At 35.0% G+C, this 14,436-nt stretch overlaps 1 protein-coding gene across 1 annotated transcript in view; it reads left to right on the top strand.

The window, feature by feature from the left end:
• The window catches only part of ADAMTS19 (ADAM metallopeptidase with thrombospondin type 1 motif 19), a 190,991-nt gene that overhangs the window by 138,329 nt on the left and 38,226 nt on the right, over nt 1–14,436 (top strand). The window contains exons 16-17 of the mRNA XM_036424499.1: nt 1,339–1,419; nt 10,170–10,327. Coding sequence (XP_036280392.1) covers nt 1,339–1,419; nt 10,170–10,327 — 239 coding nt within the window. The remainder of the gene's footprint in view (nt 1–1,338; nt 1,420–10,169; nt 10,328–14,436) is intronic.

Below are 14,436 nucleotides of genomic sequence, written 5' to 3'. Positions count from 1 at the left end.
TAACTGCTCTTCCCCCCCTCCCCCCACCGTTGGCCTGGTTGCTCCCAACTGCCCTCCCCTGCAGGCCTGGTCCCCACTAATTGCACTCCCATGCAGGCCTGGTCCCCCCAACTGCTCTCCCTTCAGGCCTGGGTCCCCCCACACTTCCCTCCTGTGCTGGCCTGATCACTTCCAACTGCCCTCCCCTGCTAGCCATCTTGGGGCAGCCATCTTGTGTCCACATGGGGGCAGTCATCTTGTATGTTGGAATGATGGTCAATTTGCATATTACCCTTTTATTAGATAGGATTATTGCAATAAATGTATGTATTTATTTATTTTTAAATGTATCTTTATTGTTGAAAGTATTACAGATGTCCCCTCTTTTCCCCATTAAACGCCCCCTTGAACTTGCACCCATGCCCCCCTCAGGTTTTCACCACAGTATTGCCTGTGTCAGTGGACTGTGCATGTATGCATATAAGTTTTTTAGTTAATCTCTCTCCACTCCTTCCATCCCCATCCCCACCTTCCCTCTGAGATTCATCAGTCTGTTCCATGCTTCTAGGTTTCTGGATCTATTTTGTTCATCGGTTTATTTTGTTTAATAAATTCCACATATGAGTGAATATAAGTTTAAAGCTAAATAAAGTATTTATTCTATTCTTTATTAAACGAAGTCTTGATTTTTTACCTTTTCTGCACATTCTCTCTTCTATCCCACATTATCTTGTCATCTTATTTCACTTCAAGCTTTATATTTCTAAAATTCTGCTGGAAAACCTTTCCTAAAAAAAACTAATTGTGTTTTGTTTCTAGCTGTTGGACACCTTCCAAGATGACACCAGCTTGCTCGGTGTGGCCTTACACCTACTTGTCTTGATCCCCAGTTTCACAGCCCTTTGTGAGTCTCCTCAGGGAGAGGCTGGTGTGTAAGCTCAGCCACTCCAGCGACCTGGTGTCCTGCCAGCTGCATTTCCCTCTTCCATGCATTTTCTAACTTACATGAGGTCCCCAGCAGAATCTGAGGCTATTTTCTCTGTTCTCTGTTCTGTGTTTCTAACTGGGCTGTCCCATTGTGCTTTTTCTCTTCTCACAATTCATATAGTGAGTTTGACATAAAATGTAATTGTCTGTTTGCCTCTGATAGTGCTGTAGACTTAACATCTTTCCAAGAAACTTCTCTACTTGAAATGATGACAGCTTTTGTACTTAAGTTTTTTCTTCCCATAGGTATGAAATCATCAAAGCAAAAAACAAACAAACAAACAAATAAAAAAACACAAAGCAGCAAGCCAACTAAGAAAAGAGATCTCCTAAGAACTCGAGATTTATTTCCTGACTTATTGACTCTTGCAGGTTATGTGGAAGTGCTGGTGATACCTACTGGAGCTCGAAGAATCAAAGTGGTGGAGGAGAAGCCGGCACACAGCTACTTAGGTAACCTGGGTTACAGACACACAGCCCATCCGAGTAGGAGCCAGCTCCCTGCCTGGGCACTCGATTATGACAAGGCTGTCAATCTGTTTCTAGTTATATGTGTGAATTTCCCAGGAAGCACCTTTTGTCATATCAAGTTGAAGTTTCTTTCAAGGACTCCCCAGGAGCAAAAGCAATTTGGTTGTCTGTGTGTTTTGGAGGGATATGAATTGCTTCCACATGTTAGTCCATGTTAAAAAAACAACACCACACTCGAGGATTTGGGTATGCTTTGTTTCATAGGTATGAATTTGTATAAAACATTTCATAAATATATTTATTTCATAGATACACGCATACATATACACATAGTTATATTTCTTGCATAAGAAAATGCATATATTCCTGTATGTATGTGTAATGATTACTTTTGAATTAGGAAATCTTATGTGATTCTTTAAAAAATTTCAATATATTAAAAGGACTTAATATTTTAATGGGAAATGATGCTCTTTTTTGCCTCACCTATGTAGAGAGTATTTAAAATTTTTAATTATTACTTATGCAAAGAATTGTATGAGCTATTTTAATTAGGCAAATTAAAACTAATTTTTTATTTAATGATTTTTAAATATATGAAAGAGAATAGAAAATTGTCAAAATACTTATTGCTTTGTATGTTCAAATTTCAAACTAAGTCAGATGAAGTGATCTTTTATAGTCGTGGCATCACAGGTAGAGAAATCTAATATGATTAGGTCTGACAAAAAACATAATATTCTCCCCAAATTTAAACATTGTATTTATAATATCTTTTTTTAAAAGCCTGCCTATTTTTTCTTAACAAAAATAATGTCCTCATTATTCTTTATCAATTAGAAGTATCCTAATAGGGAAACACTTTGTACATGATTAAAAAAACCAATATTGTGTGATTGTTTATATTCCACAATATTGAAAATTGCCTATAGTACTCAGATTGAATTATTTTTCTTATTAGGGCTTGCTTTCTAGGAGTAGGAAGGTTTGAGGAAAGAGGACAGTAAAATAAATCCTTTGTCATGTGACACACTCATTAGTTTGTTTTTACTAATATTTAAATTTTGTTTTTACCACCTATGATTTTAAAATGCATTTTAAATGCAAGTAAATCCTCCCAAATGTCCAAAATCAGATCAAAGCTCTAATAACCCATTTTTGGCGACACTGCAAACTACACAATTTCAAAATATTTGTTTGATAGTAGACCTTCGGCTATCACACTGGGGAATATGGCGTGTGTGTTCCCAAGCTGAAAAGGAATGTAGATGTCTCAAATGGAGTTATCTCAAATTCTACAAGACTACATCGTATTATGATTTTTAAGAACTTGAAAATGTGGCTAAATACATAAGCCAGTTTTACAAATGGGAAATTTCTATGCTCTCTCTCATTCCTTACTTCCTAGGCTCTTCAACCAATCCAGGCTTTTTTCTGCCTCCACTCTACAGTAACTGCCTTGGTCAAGCCAGCCAATGTTCCATATTGACAGTCCAATGGTCACGTGATATTTGACCAATAAACAGCATAAAAAACGGTTGACCTTTCCTTCGTTCATTAAATTCTTTCTTTGTTTGGCTTCTAGGATCCTTACTGGTTTCTTTTGTAGGATTCTCGACCTCTGCATGCTTTCCAAATGCTTCTATACTGTGGCTCAAGCCAAGGCCCTGCTCTCCTCCCTGCTATGTTGTCTCCCTAGGAAGTCCCATCTAGCTCCATTCCATATTTATTTGATGCAGATTATCAAATGTCTCCTATGCACCTCAGAAATAATAAGTATAAATCAAAAATTTTATTCCAGCCCATGCTAAAGCCTCCTTCTCCTTTGTTTTTTTCCACTGCAGGAAATGTCACCCTATTAGTATTTTATGAGTTCTGTAACTATTTTCACAAACTTGTAGGTTTCAAAAAACAGGTATCTCACAGTTCTGGAGGCCATAATTAGTTTCAATGGACCAATGTTCAAGGTGGTTGCAAAGCCATGCTCTCTCTGAAGATTAGGGAACCTCTTTGACCCTTCTAGCTTCAGATAACTATCAGCATTCTTTTGCTTGTGGTAATATGTGCCTCCCTAGCATCAATGCCTTCTCTTCTTTTCCTGTATTTAAACCTCTTTTCCTACCTCTTACAAGAATGCGTGTTGATTGCATTTCAGGCCCACTTGGATAACACCCCCATTTCAAGATCCTTAACCTAGTCATATCTGCAAAGTTTGTTTATTGCCATGGAAGGTAATATTCTAGGTTCCAGGGATTCTGACAGATAACTTTATTCCCTTCACTAACACCTTTTTAAAGCATTTTAAAAATTTATTTCAAAGAGGAAGAGAGAGGGAGGGGAGAGAAACATCAGTGATGAGAGAGAATCACAGATTGGCTGCCTTCTGTATGCCCCTCACTGGGAATCAAGCCTGTAATCCAGGCATGTACCCTGACCGGGAATTGAACTATGACTTCCTGGTTCATAGGTTGACACTCAACCACTGAGCTACACTACCTGGGCATATTAACACTTTTTTTTTTTTTAAAAAATTGTGGTAAAATTTACCATCTTAACTATGCTAAGTATATAATTCATTGTCATTAAGTACATTCATTTTGTTAACTACCACCACTACTATCCATCTCCTGAAATCTTTTTGTCTTGCAAAACTAGAACTCTCTCCATTCAATAATAACTTTCCACTCCCCCATCTCTCATCCCCTGCTAACCACCATTAAGTTTTCTATCTCAATGAATTTTGCCACTCTACATACCTCATATATGTGGAATCATATAGGAAGTATCCTTTTGTGAGTGACATATCAATTAAGAGTGTCTTCAAAATTTATCGATGCTAAAGCAGGTATCAGAGTTCCCTTCATTTTTAAGGTTGAATAATATTCCATTGTTTGTATGTACCACATTTTGCTTATTCATTCCTTCATTCATGGATACTTGGATTGCTTCTTCGTTTTAGCTGTTGTGACTAATGCTGCCATGAATATGGATGTACAATACAAGTCTTTCTTCAAGATCCTGCTTTTCATTCTTTTGAGCATATACCCAGAAGTAGAATTGCTGAGGCATGTGGTAGTTCTATTTTTTAATTGTTTTTAGAAACTGCCACACACCATTTTCCATTCCCACCAATAGTATGCAATGGGTTCTAGTTTCTCCATATCCTCACCAGCACTTGTTGTTTTCTGTTTATTTTAATAGTGGTCATCCTAAATGGTGTGAGTTGATATCTCAAGGTGGTTTTGAAATACTTTCTCCAATAATTCCATATGCTGAGAACTGTTGGCCATTTGCATATATTATTTGGGAAAATGTTCTATTTTAGCCCTCTTCTCACTTTTAAATTAGGTTGTGTGTGTTTTGTTGTTGTTGATGAGTTTTAAGAGTTCTCTATATGTTCTGGATATTAATCCCTTATCAGATATATGGTTTACAAATATTTTCTACCATTCTTTGGGTTTTTATTCTTGTTAATATTGTCTTTTGTTGCACAAAAGTTTATGTATATGCAATTATTTTTAATTTTCATGAAGTTTAATCCATCTCCTTTCTTTTATTGCCTGTGCCTTTAGTGCCATATCCAAGAAATCACTGCCAAATTTAGTGTCATGAAGCTTTTGCCTTATATTTTCTTCTAAGAGTTTTACAGTATTAGGTCTTGGATCTTTGATCCATTTTGAATTAATTTTGTATATGGTGTTAGTTAAAGGTCCAACTTCATTGTTCTGTATGTAGTTACTCAGTTTTCCCAGCACCTTGGCTGAAAGACTGTCCTTTCTCCACTGAATGATCTTGGCACCATTGTCAAAACTCATTTGGCTAAGGCTTATTTCTGGGATCTGTATTCTGTTCCATTGGTCTATATGTCTGTTTTTATGCCAGTAGCACACTGTTTTTGATTAGTGTAGCTTTCTAGTAAGTTTTGAAATCAGGAAGTGAGAGTCTCCAGCTTTGTTCCTCTTTTTCAGGATTGTTTTGGCTATTTAGAATCTCTTGAGATTTTAGGAAAGTTTTTATGTTTTTTTTATTTTAATTTCTGCAAAAAAAAAATAAATAAATATAGGCCATTGAGATTCTGTAAAGGATTGCATTGAATTTATAGATTACTTTGGATGATATTAACATTTTAACAATATTCAGTCTTACAATCCATTGACTTGGAATGTGTTTCCATTTATGTCTTCTTTAATTTCTTTCAACAATGTTTTTTAGTTTTCATTGCATAAGTCTTTCACTTCCTTGGTTAATTTCCAAGGATTTTTTCTTTTTTTCTTTTTGATGCTATTTTAAATAGGATTGTTTTCTTAATTTCATTTTCTGAGTGTTCATTCTTAGTGTATAGAAATGCAACTGCTTTTGTGTGTTGATTTTATACCCTGCTTCTTTGCTGAATTCATTTATTAGTTCTGACAGCTTTTTAAAATATAAAATCTTTAGGGTTTTCTACATATCAGAGCATATCATTTGTGAACATAAATAATTTTACTTCTTTCTTTCTGATTTGGATGCTTTTTTGTGCTCCTGGATTTGGTTTTCTAGTATTTTGTTGAGGATTTTTATATCAATGTTCACTAGGGAAATTGATCTGTAGTTTCATTTCTGTTGTTTTTTGTTTGTTTGTTTGTTTGTTTTCCTGGTGTTCCTATCAGGAAAATACTGGCCTTGTAGAATGAGTTAGGAAATCTCCCATCCACTTCAGTTCTTTGGAAAATTTAAGGGTTGGTGTTGGTTCTTCTCTAAATGTTTGGTAAAATTTACCAATGAAGTCATAAAGTCCAGGGCTTTTCTTAGTTGGGATATTTTGATTACTGATTTGTCTGCTTTCTAATTTTTAGGTGTATTTAGGATTTCTATGTTTTTGTTGTTGTTTTTGTGTGTGATTCAGTCTTAGTAGGTTTTATGTTTATAGGAATTTGTTCATTTCATATCCAATTTGTTAGCACACAATTGTTCATGGTATTTTTATAGTCCTCTTTATTTCTGTAACATCAGTTGTAATGTTCTCACTTTCATTTCTGATTATTTAGTTGTCTCTTTTTTTTTTATTTAGTCCATCTAGCTTAAAGGTTTGTCAAATTTTGTGATCTTTTCAAAGAACCAACTTCTGTGTGTTTTTTTTTTTTTATTAATTCTTTTTCTATTCTTTATTTCACATATTCCTACTCTAATCTTTAGTACTTTCTTCCTGCTAGGTAGTTTTCCTAGTACTGTAAGTTCTAAAGCTCTTACTATAAGTGTTTATGATTATTAATTTCCTCCAATCGCACTGCTTTCACTTGTGTCCCATTAGTTTCTGGATGTTACATTTTCATTTCTATTTGTCTTAAGATATTTCTGAATTTCCCTGTGATTTCTTCTTTGATACATTGGTGTTTGAGTATGTTGTTTCATTTCCATAAATTTGTGAATCTCCACTTTTCCTTCTGTTGTTGATTTCTAACTTCATCCCATTGTGGTCAGAGAAGATGCTTTGTATGATACCTATCCTTCAGGACATGGATACCTTTGAGGAGAGGCATCATTATCCTATCACAGTCACTAATTCCTATCACATGCTTGCTTTTCTATTGCCTGTCTCCACTGTTAGTTCTTAAAGGCAGGGATCATTTTGCTCATGACCATATATGCAGTAGCTAAAACAGTCTGGCACACAGGAAATAGTAAAGACTTTCTGAGTGAGTTTCAATTAAGATGCTTCACATTTGTATAATGATTAGTATGAACCAGCACATTAAATATACCCATTACATAAATCCTCACAATAACTCCATGAAGTGTATACCACTAATTTCCCAATTTTAATAATCAGACAATTAAGGAATAGAGTTTACCTTTTGGTTACACATCTAAAAGAATGAGATCCTGGATTTAAACCCAAGCAATCAATTTGGCCGTAGTGTCTGGTTCCTACTCTCTCCTTTATACTAAATATACATAGTAAAGTTCTAAAGTTCAGTTGAACTTTAGAACTATATATATATATATATATATATATCTGTCTCTATATCTCTATATCTATATATCTCTATATCTATATATATATATCTATATCTCTCTATATATATATCTGTCTCTATATCTCTATATCTCTATATCTCTATATCTATATATATATATATATCTATATATATCTATATCTATCTATCTATATAGATAGATAGATATAAATATAGATATAATTGATCTCAGAGAGGAAGGGAGAGGGAGAAAGAGATAGAAACATCAGTGATGAGCCAAAACCGGTTTGGCTCAGTGGTAGAGTGTCGTCTGCAGACTGAACGATCCCAGGTTCGATTCCGGTTAGGGGCATGTACGTTGGTTGCGGGGCACATCCCCGGTAGGGGGTGTGCAAGAGGCAACTGGTCGATGTTCCTCTCTCATCGATGTTTCTAGCTCTCTATCTCTCTCCCTTCTGTGTAAAAAATCAATAAAATATATTTTTAAAAAAAGAAAAAAGAAACATCAGTGATGAGAGGGAATCATTGATCAGCTGCCTCCTGCACTCCTCCTACTGGGTATTGAGCCTGCAACCCCTAGATGTGCCCTGACTGGGAATTGAACTGTGACCTCCTCATTCATAGGTCAACTCTCAACCACTGAGCCATATCAGCATATCTGTATTTTCATTAGAGACTTTTAAAAAGTATAATTGTGCCCTGAATATGTTTATGAAAATGCAGGAGGGAAATGTAATTATACTGGCCATAGTACAAATCTAGGCCAAAAAGACTTCTCACAATATTTAATAGACTTTCTGAGAAATATAAGAAAATATTTCACCTTTTAAGGAAAATCATTATTTTTTAATCACTTTAGCATTATTTGATTTATATCCATTTGTGGAGTGTAATAGCTATTATTTCCAAAGTGTTGAGAGTTTTCTGTCAACATATTTATTTTCAAGTTAAAAATTCAAGGTAAAAATAATGTATATTTTTTCAGAAATCTGAAAATTTGCATGTTTATTTTTATCTAAACATACTTTGTATGTATTACATCATAAATATATTATTTTCTAGAAATTAGAGTTGGTGAGGTGAAAATTAAATAATTAATAGATGGCTTATAATAATATGAATATAAGCACCAGAAAGATTTTTCAATGGACCAGAAAAACCTTAGCAGATAGTGAATAATTTATTTAGTTCACTTAAATTAAACATGTAAATGACAAGTAAGTAAATGAAAAATGTCTTAAGCCTCTGTAGTAATGAAACAAGAGTTGTTGTTTTTTAAAATCTAGATTATTAAAAATTTAATTTCTAAAATTTCTCCTTAGCCATGTGTTGGCTAGAGAAAGGTGCTTCCAAGAAGGTGCTCAGAAATGGCACTCTGGTCACTGTTATGGAAGCATAAGCTGCTGCAGCCTTTATGAAAAACAATTTAAAATTCTTTTTCAAAATCTATTAGTGTGCAATTAAATTTGCCTCTGTAATTCCAAATCTGGGAATCCTTCCAAGGAAAATATTCAGATGTACACATAACTAGTATACAGTATATGCATCTGAGCATTGTTTACAATAAAAAAAAAACTTGGAAAACCTCAAACATTCAATAGATATTAGCTTACATAATACTTAGGAAGATTATTGGCTTAAGTTATCAAATATTTTCATAGAATTATGACATAAAAGTCTTTGATTAACATGCAAATGACTTTTGAAAGAGAATTCAATTATATGGAAGAGTCTAGCACTTTTAGTTTAAAAAATTAAATCAATTGGGGGGAAAAAAATCTTGAATTTAAAATGGTAATCATGACATCTCACTTCCATGGCTTAAATCTTATTTAAATAGTAACAGAGATGAGTTAAAAAAAAAATAGAGAAAAAGAATGTAGGTAAACAAAATTATTCTGTAAAATTTTATACAAAGGATGGCTATGTATGGATGAGAATTAGCATTTATCTCCCATTTTTATACACATCAAACACATCAAATCACAAACTAGGGATGTAAAAGGCCTTGAATTCTGTTTTTAAGATCAACATATTATTTTTGAAATTTCTTGTAATGAATATAACCCTGTCATTTTCTAAAATCCTCATCCAGAGATATGCTTTATGTTGATTTTAGAGAGAGAGGAAACGAGAGAGAAAGAGAGAGAGAGAGAGAGAGAGAGAGAGAGAGAGAGAGAAAAGAGAGGGAGACATTGATTGGTTGCCTCCTGCATATGCCCTCACTTGGATGGAATCCACAACCTTTAGTGTATGGGACGATGCTCCAGCCAGCTGAGCCACCCGGCCAGGGCTAACCCTGTCATTTTGATCTATTAGTTAACATGCTATTTAATGACATTTCTTTGATGGCACACTTTCCGGAGTAGCATGGGAAATATGGAGGATGTAAAAGTTGCCATGTCAGCCCTCACTTTCTTTGTGGTATCATTGCATAGACAACACAGATACGCAGAGCCTTAAAATAATAATATATTAAAGAATACGTGATTAAGGACCAAAATAAGGGTTCCAGATGTCTAATGTCCAATGACATTGGAGGAGGTCAAGACAAATATGCCACATAGTTGGGACCGTTTCAGGAGAGAAGGAGATCTTGTGGCTTTTGCTATGATTTTGAACTTTCCCGGTGAAGACATGCCTCGTGTTTTAGTCAGGAAGATGACCCATTGGTTTAGAAATGAACAAAATACTTTTAATGAACTCATGTGAAGTGGATATTGATGAATGCTGCTTGTTGATTAATTCTCATAATATTTTTGAACCTCTTCATAGCTCTCCGAGACACTGGAAAGCAGTCCATCAATAGTGACTGGAAGATTGAACACTCTGGAGCCTTCACCTTGGCCGGAACTACTGTCCATTACATCAGAAGAGGCCTCTGGGAGAAGATCTCTGCCAAAGGTCCTACCACATCACCTTTACACCTCCTGGTATGAGGGGACAGTCAATACCATTGCCTAACCAGTTCCCCGTGGCAAAGGGCATTCCCACCGTGCCTCCTCTAACCTTTTTCACACTATGAGATGTCAGGTAGACATTTAAAATCATATAAGAGGTGGATTTTTTTTAGGGATTTTTAAAAAATGTGATTTCCATTGTGATATATAAAAATGAAATTTATTATAAGAGGAACAAAATTTTATAGGGACCCACAGACTCAAAGGAGAGGAGAATTGCAGGCAACAAAGAAGCTTTTTTTCCCCCTAAAAGCATACATTTGCTAACCAGAGTGGATGTCTATGAAGAGAGAGCCATAATAGGTTAAATCAGAGCACTGTTCTATACATTCATGAAATAGGCCTGGTCTGATCTGTATGAAATGCCTTTGATAGAATGGTACTCTTTCTGGGAAAAAGACTGGGCACATGTCTCAAATAGTGCTTACAATTACTCTGTTCTGTTTTCTTACTAGGCTAATTGATCCCTGTAAGGAATTCTGAAAATTGGAATGTTTGGGATAATTTTTTAACCATGTAATAAAAGACTAGCTTGAGGCAGGACAGAGTTTGAAGTGAAAGAAGTGGGACAGTGGTTTCTGCACCCAACCAATGGCAAGTCAAAATGCCCTTTTTGACCTTCATCCCTGCAGTCAGTGCCGACGGTTTAGGAGCCAGAGGGCTGACTGCACAGCTGGCGTGCTTTCTGTCCTAGTGACAAAGCCGAAAATTCAGACACTTCAACACCTCTTTAAGTCCACACGTAAAAACAACTTTAAAACACGATCAGCTGACTCTTTATTTGGAGTGTGTTATGGCACATTATTTAATATCGCCACACAATTTGAGTGGAATTTTTCTTCAATTGGAGACATCTGTGTTGCCAGACTAGGAGCTGGAGGTTCAAATCGGTATCTGCCCATTTGCTTTTCCTACTTTAATGTGCCTGCAAAGCACCTACCGAATCAGACTGTACGTATCTAAATGTACATATCTAAATGTATAGTCTGATTCAGTAGGTCTGGGGAAGAACCTGAGATAGACATTTCTAATCAGCTCCCAGGCAATGCCACCACTGCTGAGTCCACGGAACACATTTAAATGACAATGTTTTCTAGATCTGTAATCAATAGGTTTTACCATCACAGATAAAGGGAGCGAGGAGAGTTAGGTGCATGGGGAACTTCTGCTCCAAATCTTGATGATGATGATGATGATGATGATGATTCATTTAGCACTGGGTCAGATACTGTCCAAAGTGCTTTATGTTCATTACAGCATTTAATTGTCATGTTAACCCCATGTAATATGTATTATTATTACTCCATTTTACTGAACAACTAAGTATTTGAGAAGTTAAGTGATGTGCTCAGTATCTCCCAATAACTTATTTATCCAAGAACAAGCTAGGTATTAATCAACCTACTATGCTGGCCCTCTTCGCATGAAGCTTAGGTCTAAGCTTTACACCAGAGAGCCTTGGATTATAAGTGCATGTGTACTTTGGATAATTATTTGTTCATCTCCCCACAATTTTTTTGGATCCTATAATTTAATTTGAAGGGGAAACTTCACTCTGTGCCATCTGGAGAGAGGGGAGGGAGCTGACTAAACAAACAGATATACCCAATATCGAGCTCTTTCCATAATTGTGTTATTTATTTATTTGTTTGTTTGTTTGTTTATTTATTTTGGTTACAGTTGACATACAATATTAATTAGCTTCAAGTGTACAGCATAGTGATTAGACATTTATAAACCTTACAAAGTGCTCATCCAGAAGTCACTTAAAAATAACATTTCCAACAAACAATATTTTAATGATTGAATTGCAGGAAATGCTTGCCAAATATGAATGTAACCTACATTTTTAAGGAACAAGACCGAAGCCCCTAATTTTTTTACTGATTCCCTAATTCAAAATCTTAAAACAGTTGACCTGAGACCTCAGTGCTGGGCAGAGGGAGTTTCCTTGCTGCAGAATTCTTAATCTGACTGGTAATTACCAAGGTTTTTCCTGGAAGCATGAAACATAATTAAAGTCAGTGAACTATGCCTAAAAGAAGGCATCTATGTGACCTGGATTTATTCAGTAATCCAAGGGAAACTGCACTTCTAAGATATTTGTCTCTAATGACTATTACAGACTGAAAGCCAGTACTGCATTTTGAAAGGCAATACCTTCTGCCATGTTTCAGTCTGCGCCCCTCAACTGTACACAGTCACACTTTCCTTCTTGCAAAAGTGTGCTGCCAACTTCAAACGGTTTCAGAAGAAGCTGATGGCTTTATAGGCAAGGTCTCTATTTCAAATAGCATTATTTATTCAAGGACAATCTAAAGTATTAATGAAAATATAAGGTTTGTTTTTTTTTAAGGAAAAATAGACATGTTTTCATTTAATTAAATAAGTTGGCAAGTATCTGTTATTTATAAGTTCATTTAATCAACCAAAGAACTTCTATGCTTATATTCATAACCCATGGACACAGACAATAGGGTGGTGAAGGCTTTGGGTGGGGGATGGGGCAGGCTAGAAAGGGTCAATGGGGGGAAAAGGAGACATATGTAATACTTTGAACAATGAAGATTTTAAAATAAACAAATAAAGTAATGAAACACAGGCAAACTAAAGTAAATAAATAAATAGATAAATAAAGCTATGAAATAACCAGACTCAACAAGAAAAAGAGAGGACCCAAATAAATAAAATTAGAAATGAAAGAGGAGAAATAATAACTGACACCACAGAAATACAACAGATTATAAAAAAAAATATTCTGAGCCATGGACAGGCAGCTCAGTTGATTAAAGCGTCATCCTGATACACCAGGGTTGCTGGTTTGATCCTTGTTCAGGACATATCAAAGAATCAACCAATAATGTATAAATGAGTGCAACAAATCAATGTTTCCCCATCTCTTTCTCTAAAATCAATTTTTTAAAAAAGAAAATATTTTAAAACTATATAGCAGCAAATTGGAGAGTCTGGAAGAAATGGATAAGTTCCTAGAAACATACACTCTTCCAAAACAGAATTAAGAAGAAACAGAATAGGAGCAGACTGGTTACAGTTAATGAAATTGAAGTAGTAGCCAAAAAACTCCCAGCATACAAAAGTTTTGGACAGGATGGTTTCACAGGTAATTTTACCAAACATCCAAATGAGAACTAACACCAATCCTTCTTAAAGGATTCTAAAAACTTTAAGAGGACAGAAGACCTCCAAGCTCATGTTATGAGCCCAGCATTATCCTAATTCCCAAACCAGAAAGAAGAAAATTAGAGGCTAATATCTCCAATGAATATAGATGCTAAAATCCTCAACAAAATATTAGCAAACCAAATCCAGCGAAGATTAAAAAGATCATACACCGAGTGGGCTTTATTCCAGGATGCGAGGTTGGTACGATTTCTGCAAATCAGTTAACATGATATGCCATATAAACAAAATGAAGGATAAAAATCATATGATTATGTCAATAGATGCAGAAAAAAGCATTTAACAAAATCTAGCATGCATATATAGTACAAACACTTAGAAAAGTGGGAATAGAGAGAACATACCTCAACATAATAAAGGCTATATATGACAAACTCACAGCTAACATCATACTCAAAAATATAGGGGAAAAACTAAAAACATTTTCCTTAAGATCGGGAATAAGACAGTGCTTTTACCACTCTTATTGAACATAGCACTGAACGTCCTAGCCACAGTAATCAGATAAGAAATAAAAGGCATCCTAATTGGAAAGGAAGAAGTACTAGTAAACTGTCAATATTTGCAGATGACATGATACTATATATATATATATATAGAGAGAGAGAGAGGACCCTAAAGACTTCACCAAAAACCTACTAGAACCAACAAATTAAATAACGAGCAGGATACAAAATTAATATTCAGAAATCAGTTGCATTTTTATATAGCAATGATGAACTATCAGAAAGAGAAACTAAGAAAACAGTGCCATTTACAATCGAATGAAAAAATTTAAACTACCTATGAATAAGCTTAACTGAGAATATAAAAGCCTTAAATTCAGAAAATTATAAGACATTGAAGAAATAAGTCAAAGAACATACTAATGGAAACTGGAT

Source organism: Pipistrellus kuhlii, unplaced genomic scaffold, assembly GCF_014108245.1.
Source record: "Pipistrellus kuhlii isolate mPipKuh1 unplaced genomic scaffold, mPipKuh1.p scaffold_m20_p_8, whole genome shotgun sequence".
NCBI classification, from domain to species: domain Eukaryota; kingdom Metazoa; phylum Chordata; class Mammalia; order Chiroptera; family Vespertilionidae; genus Pipistrellus; species Pipistrellus kuhlii.
The sequence above is the reverse complement of the archived record's forward strand: the minus strand, read 5'-3'. Positions and strand labels throughout refer to the sequence as shown.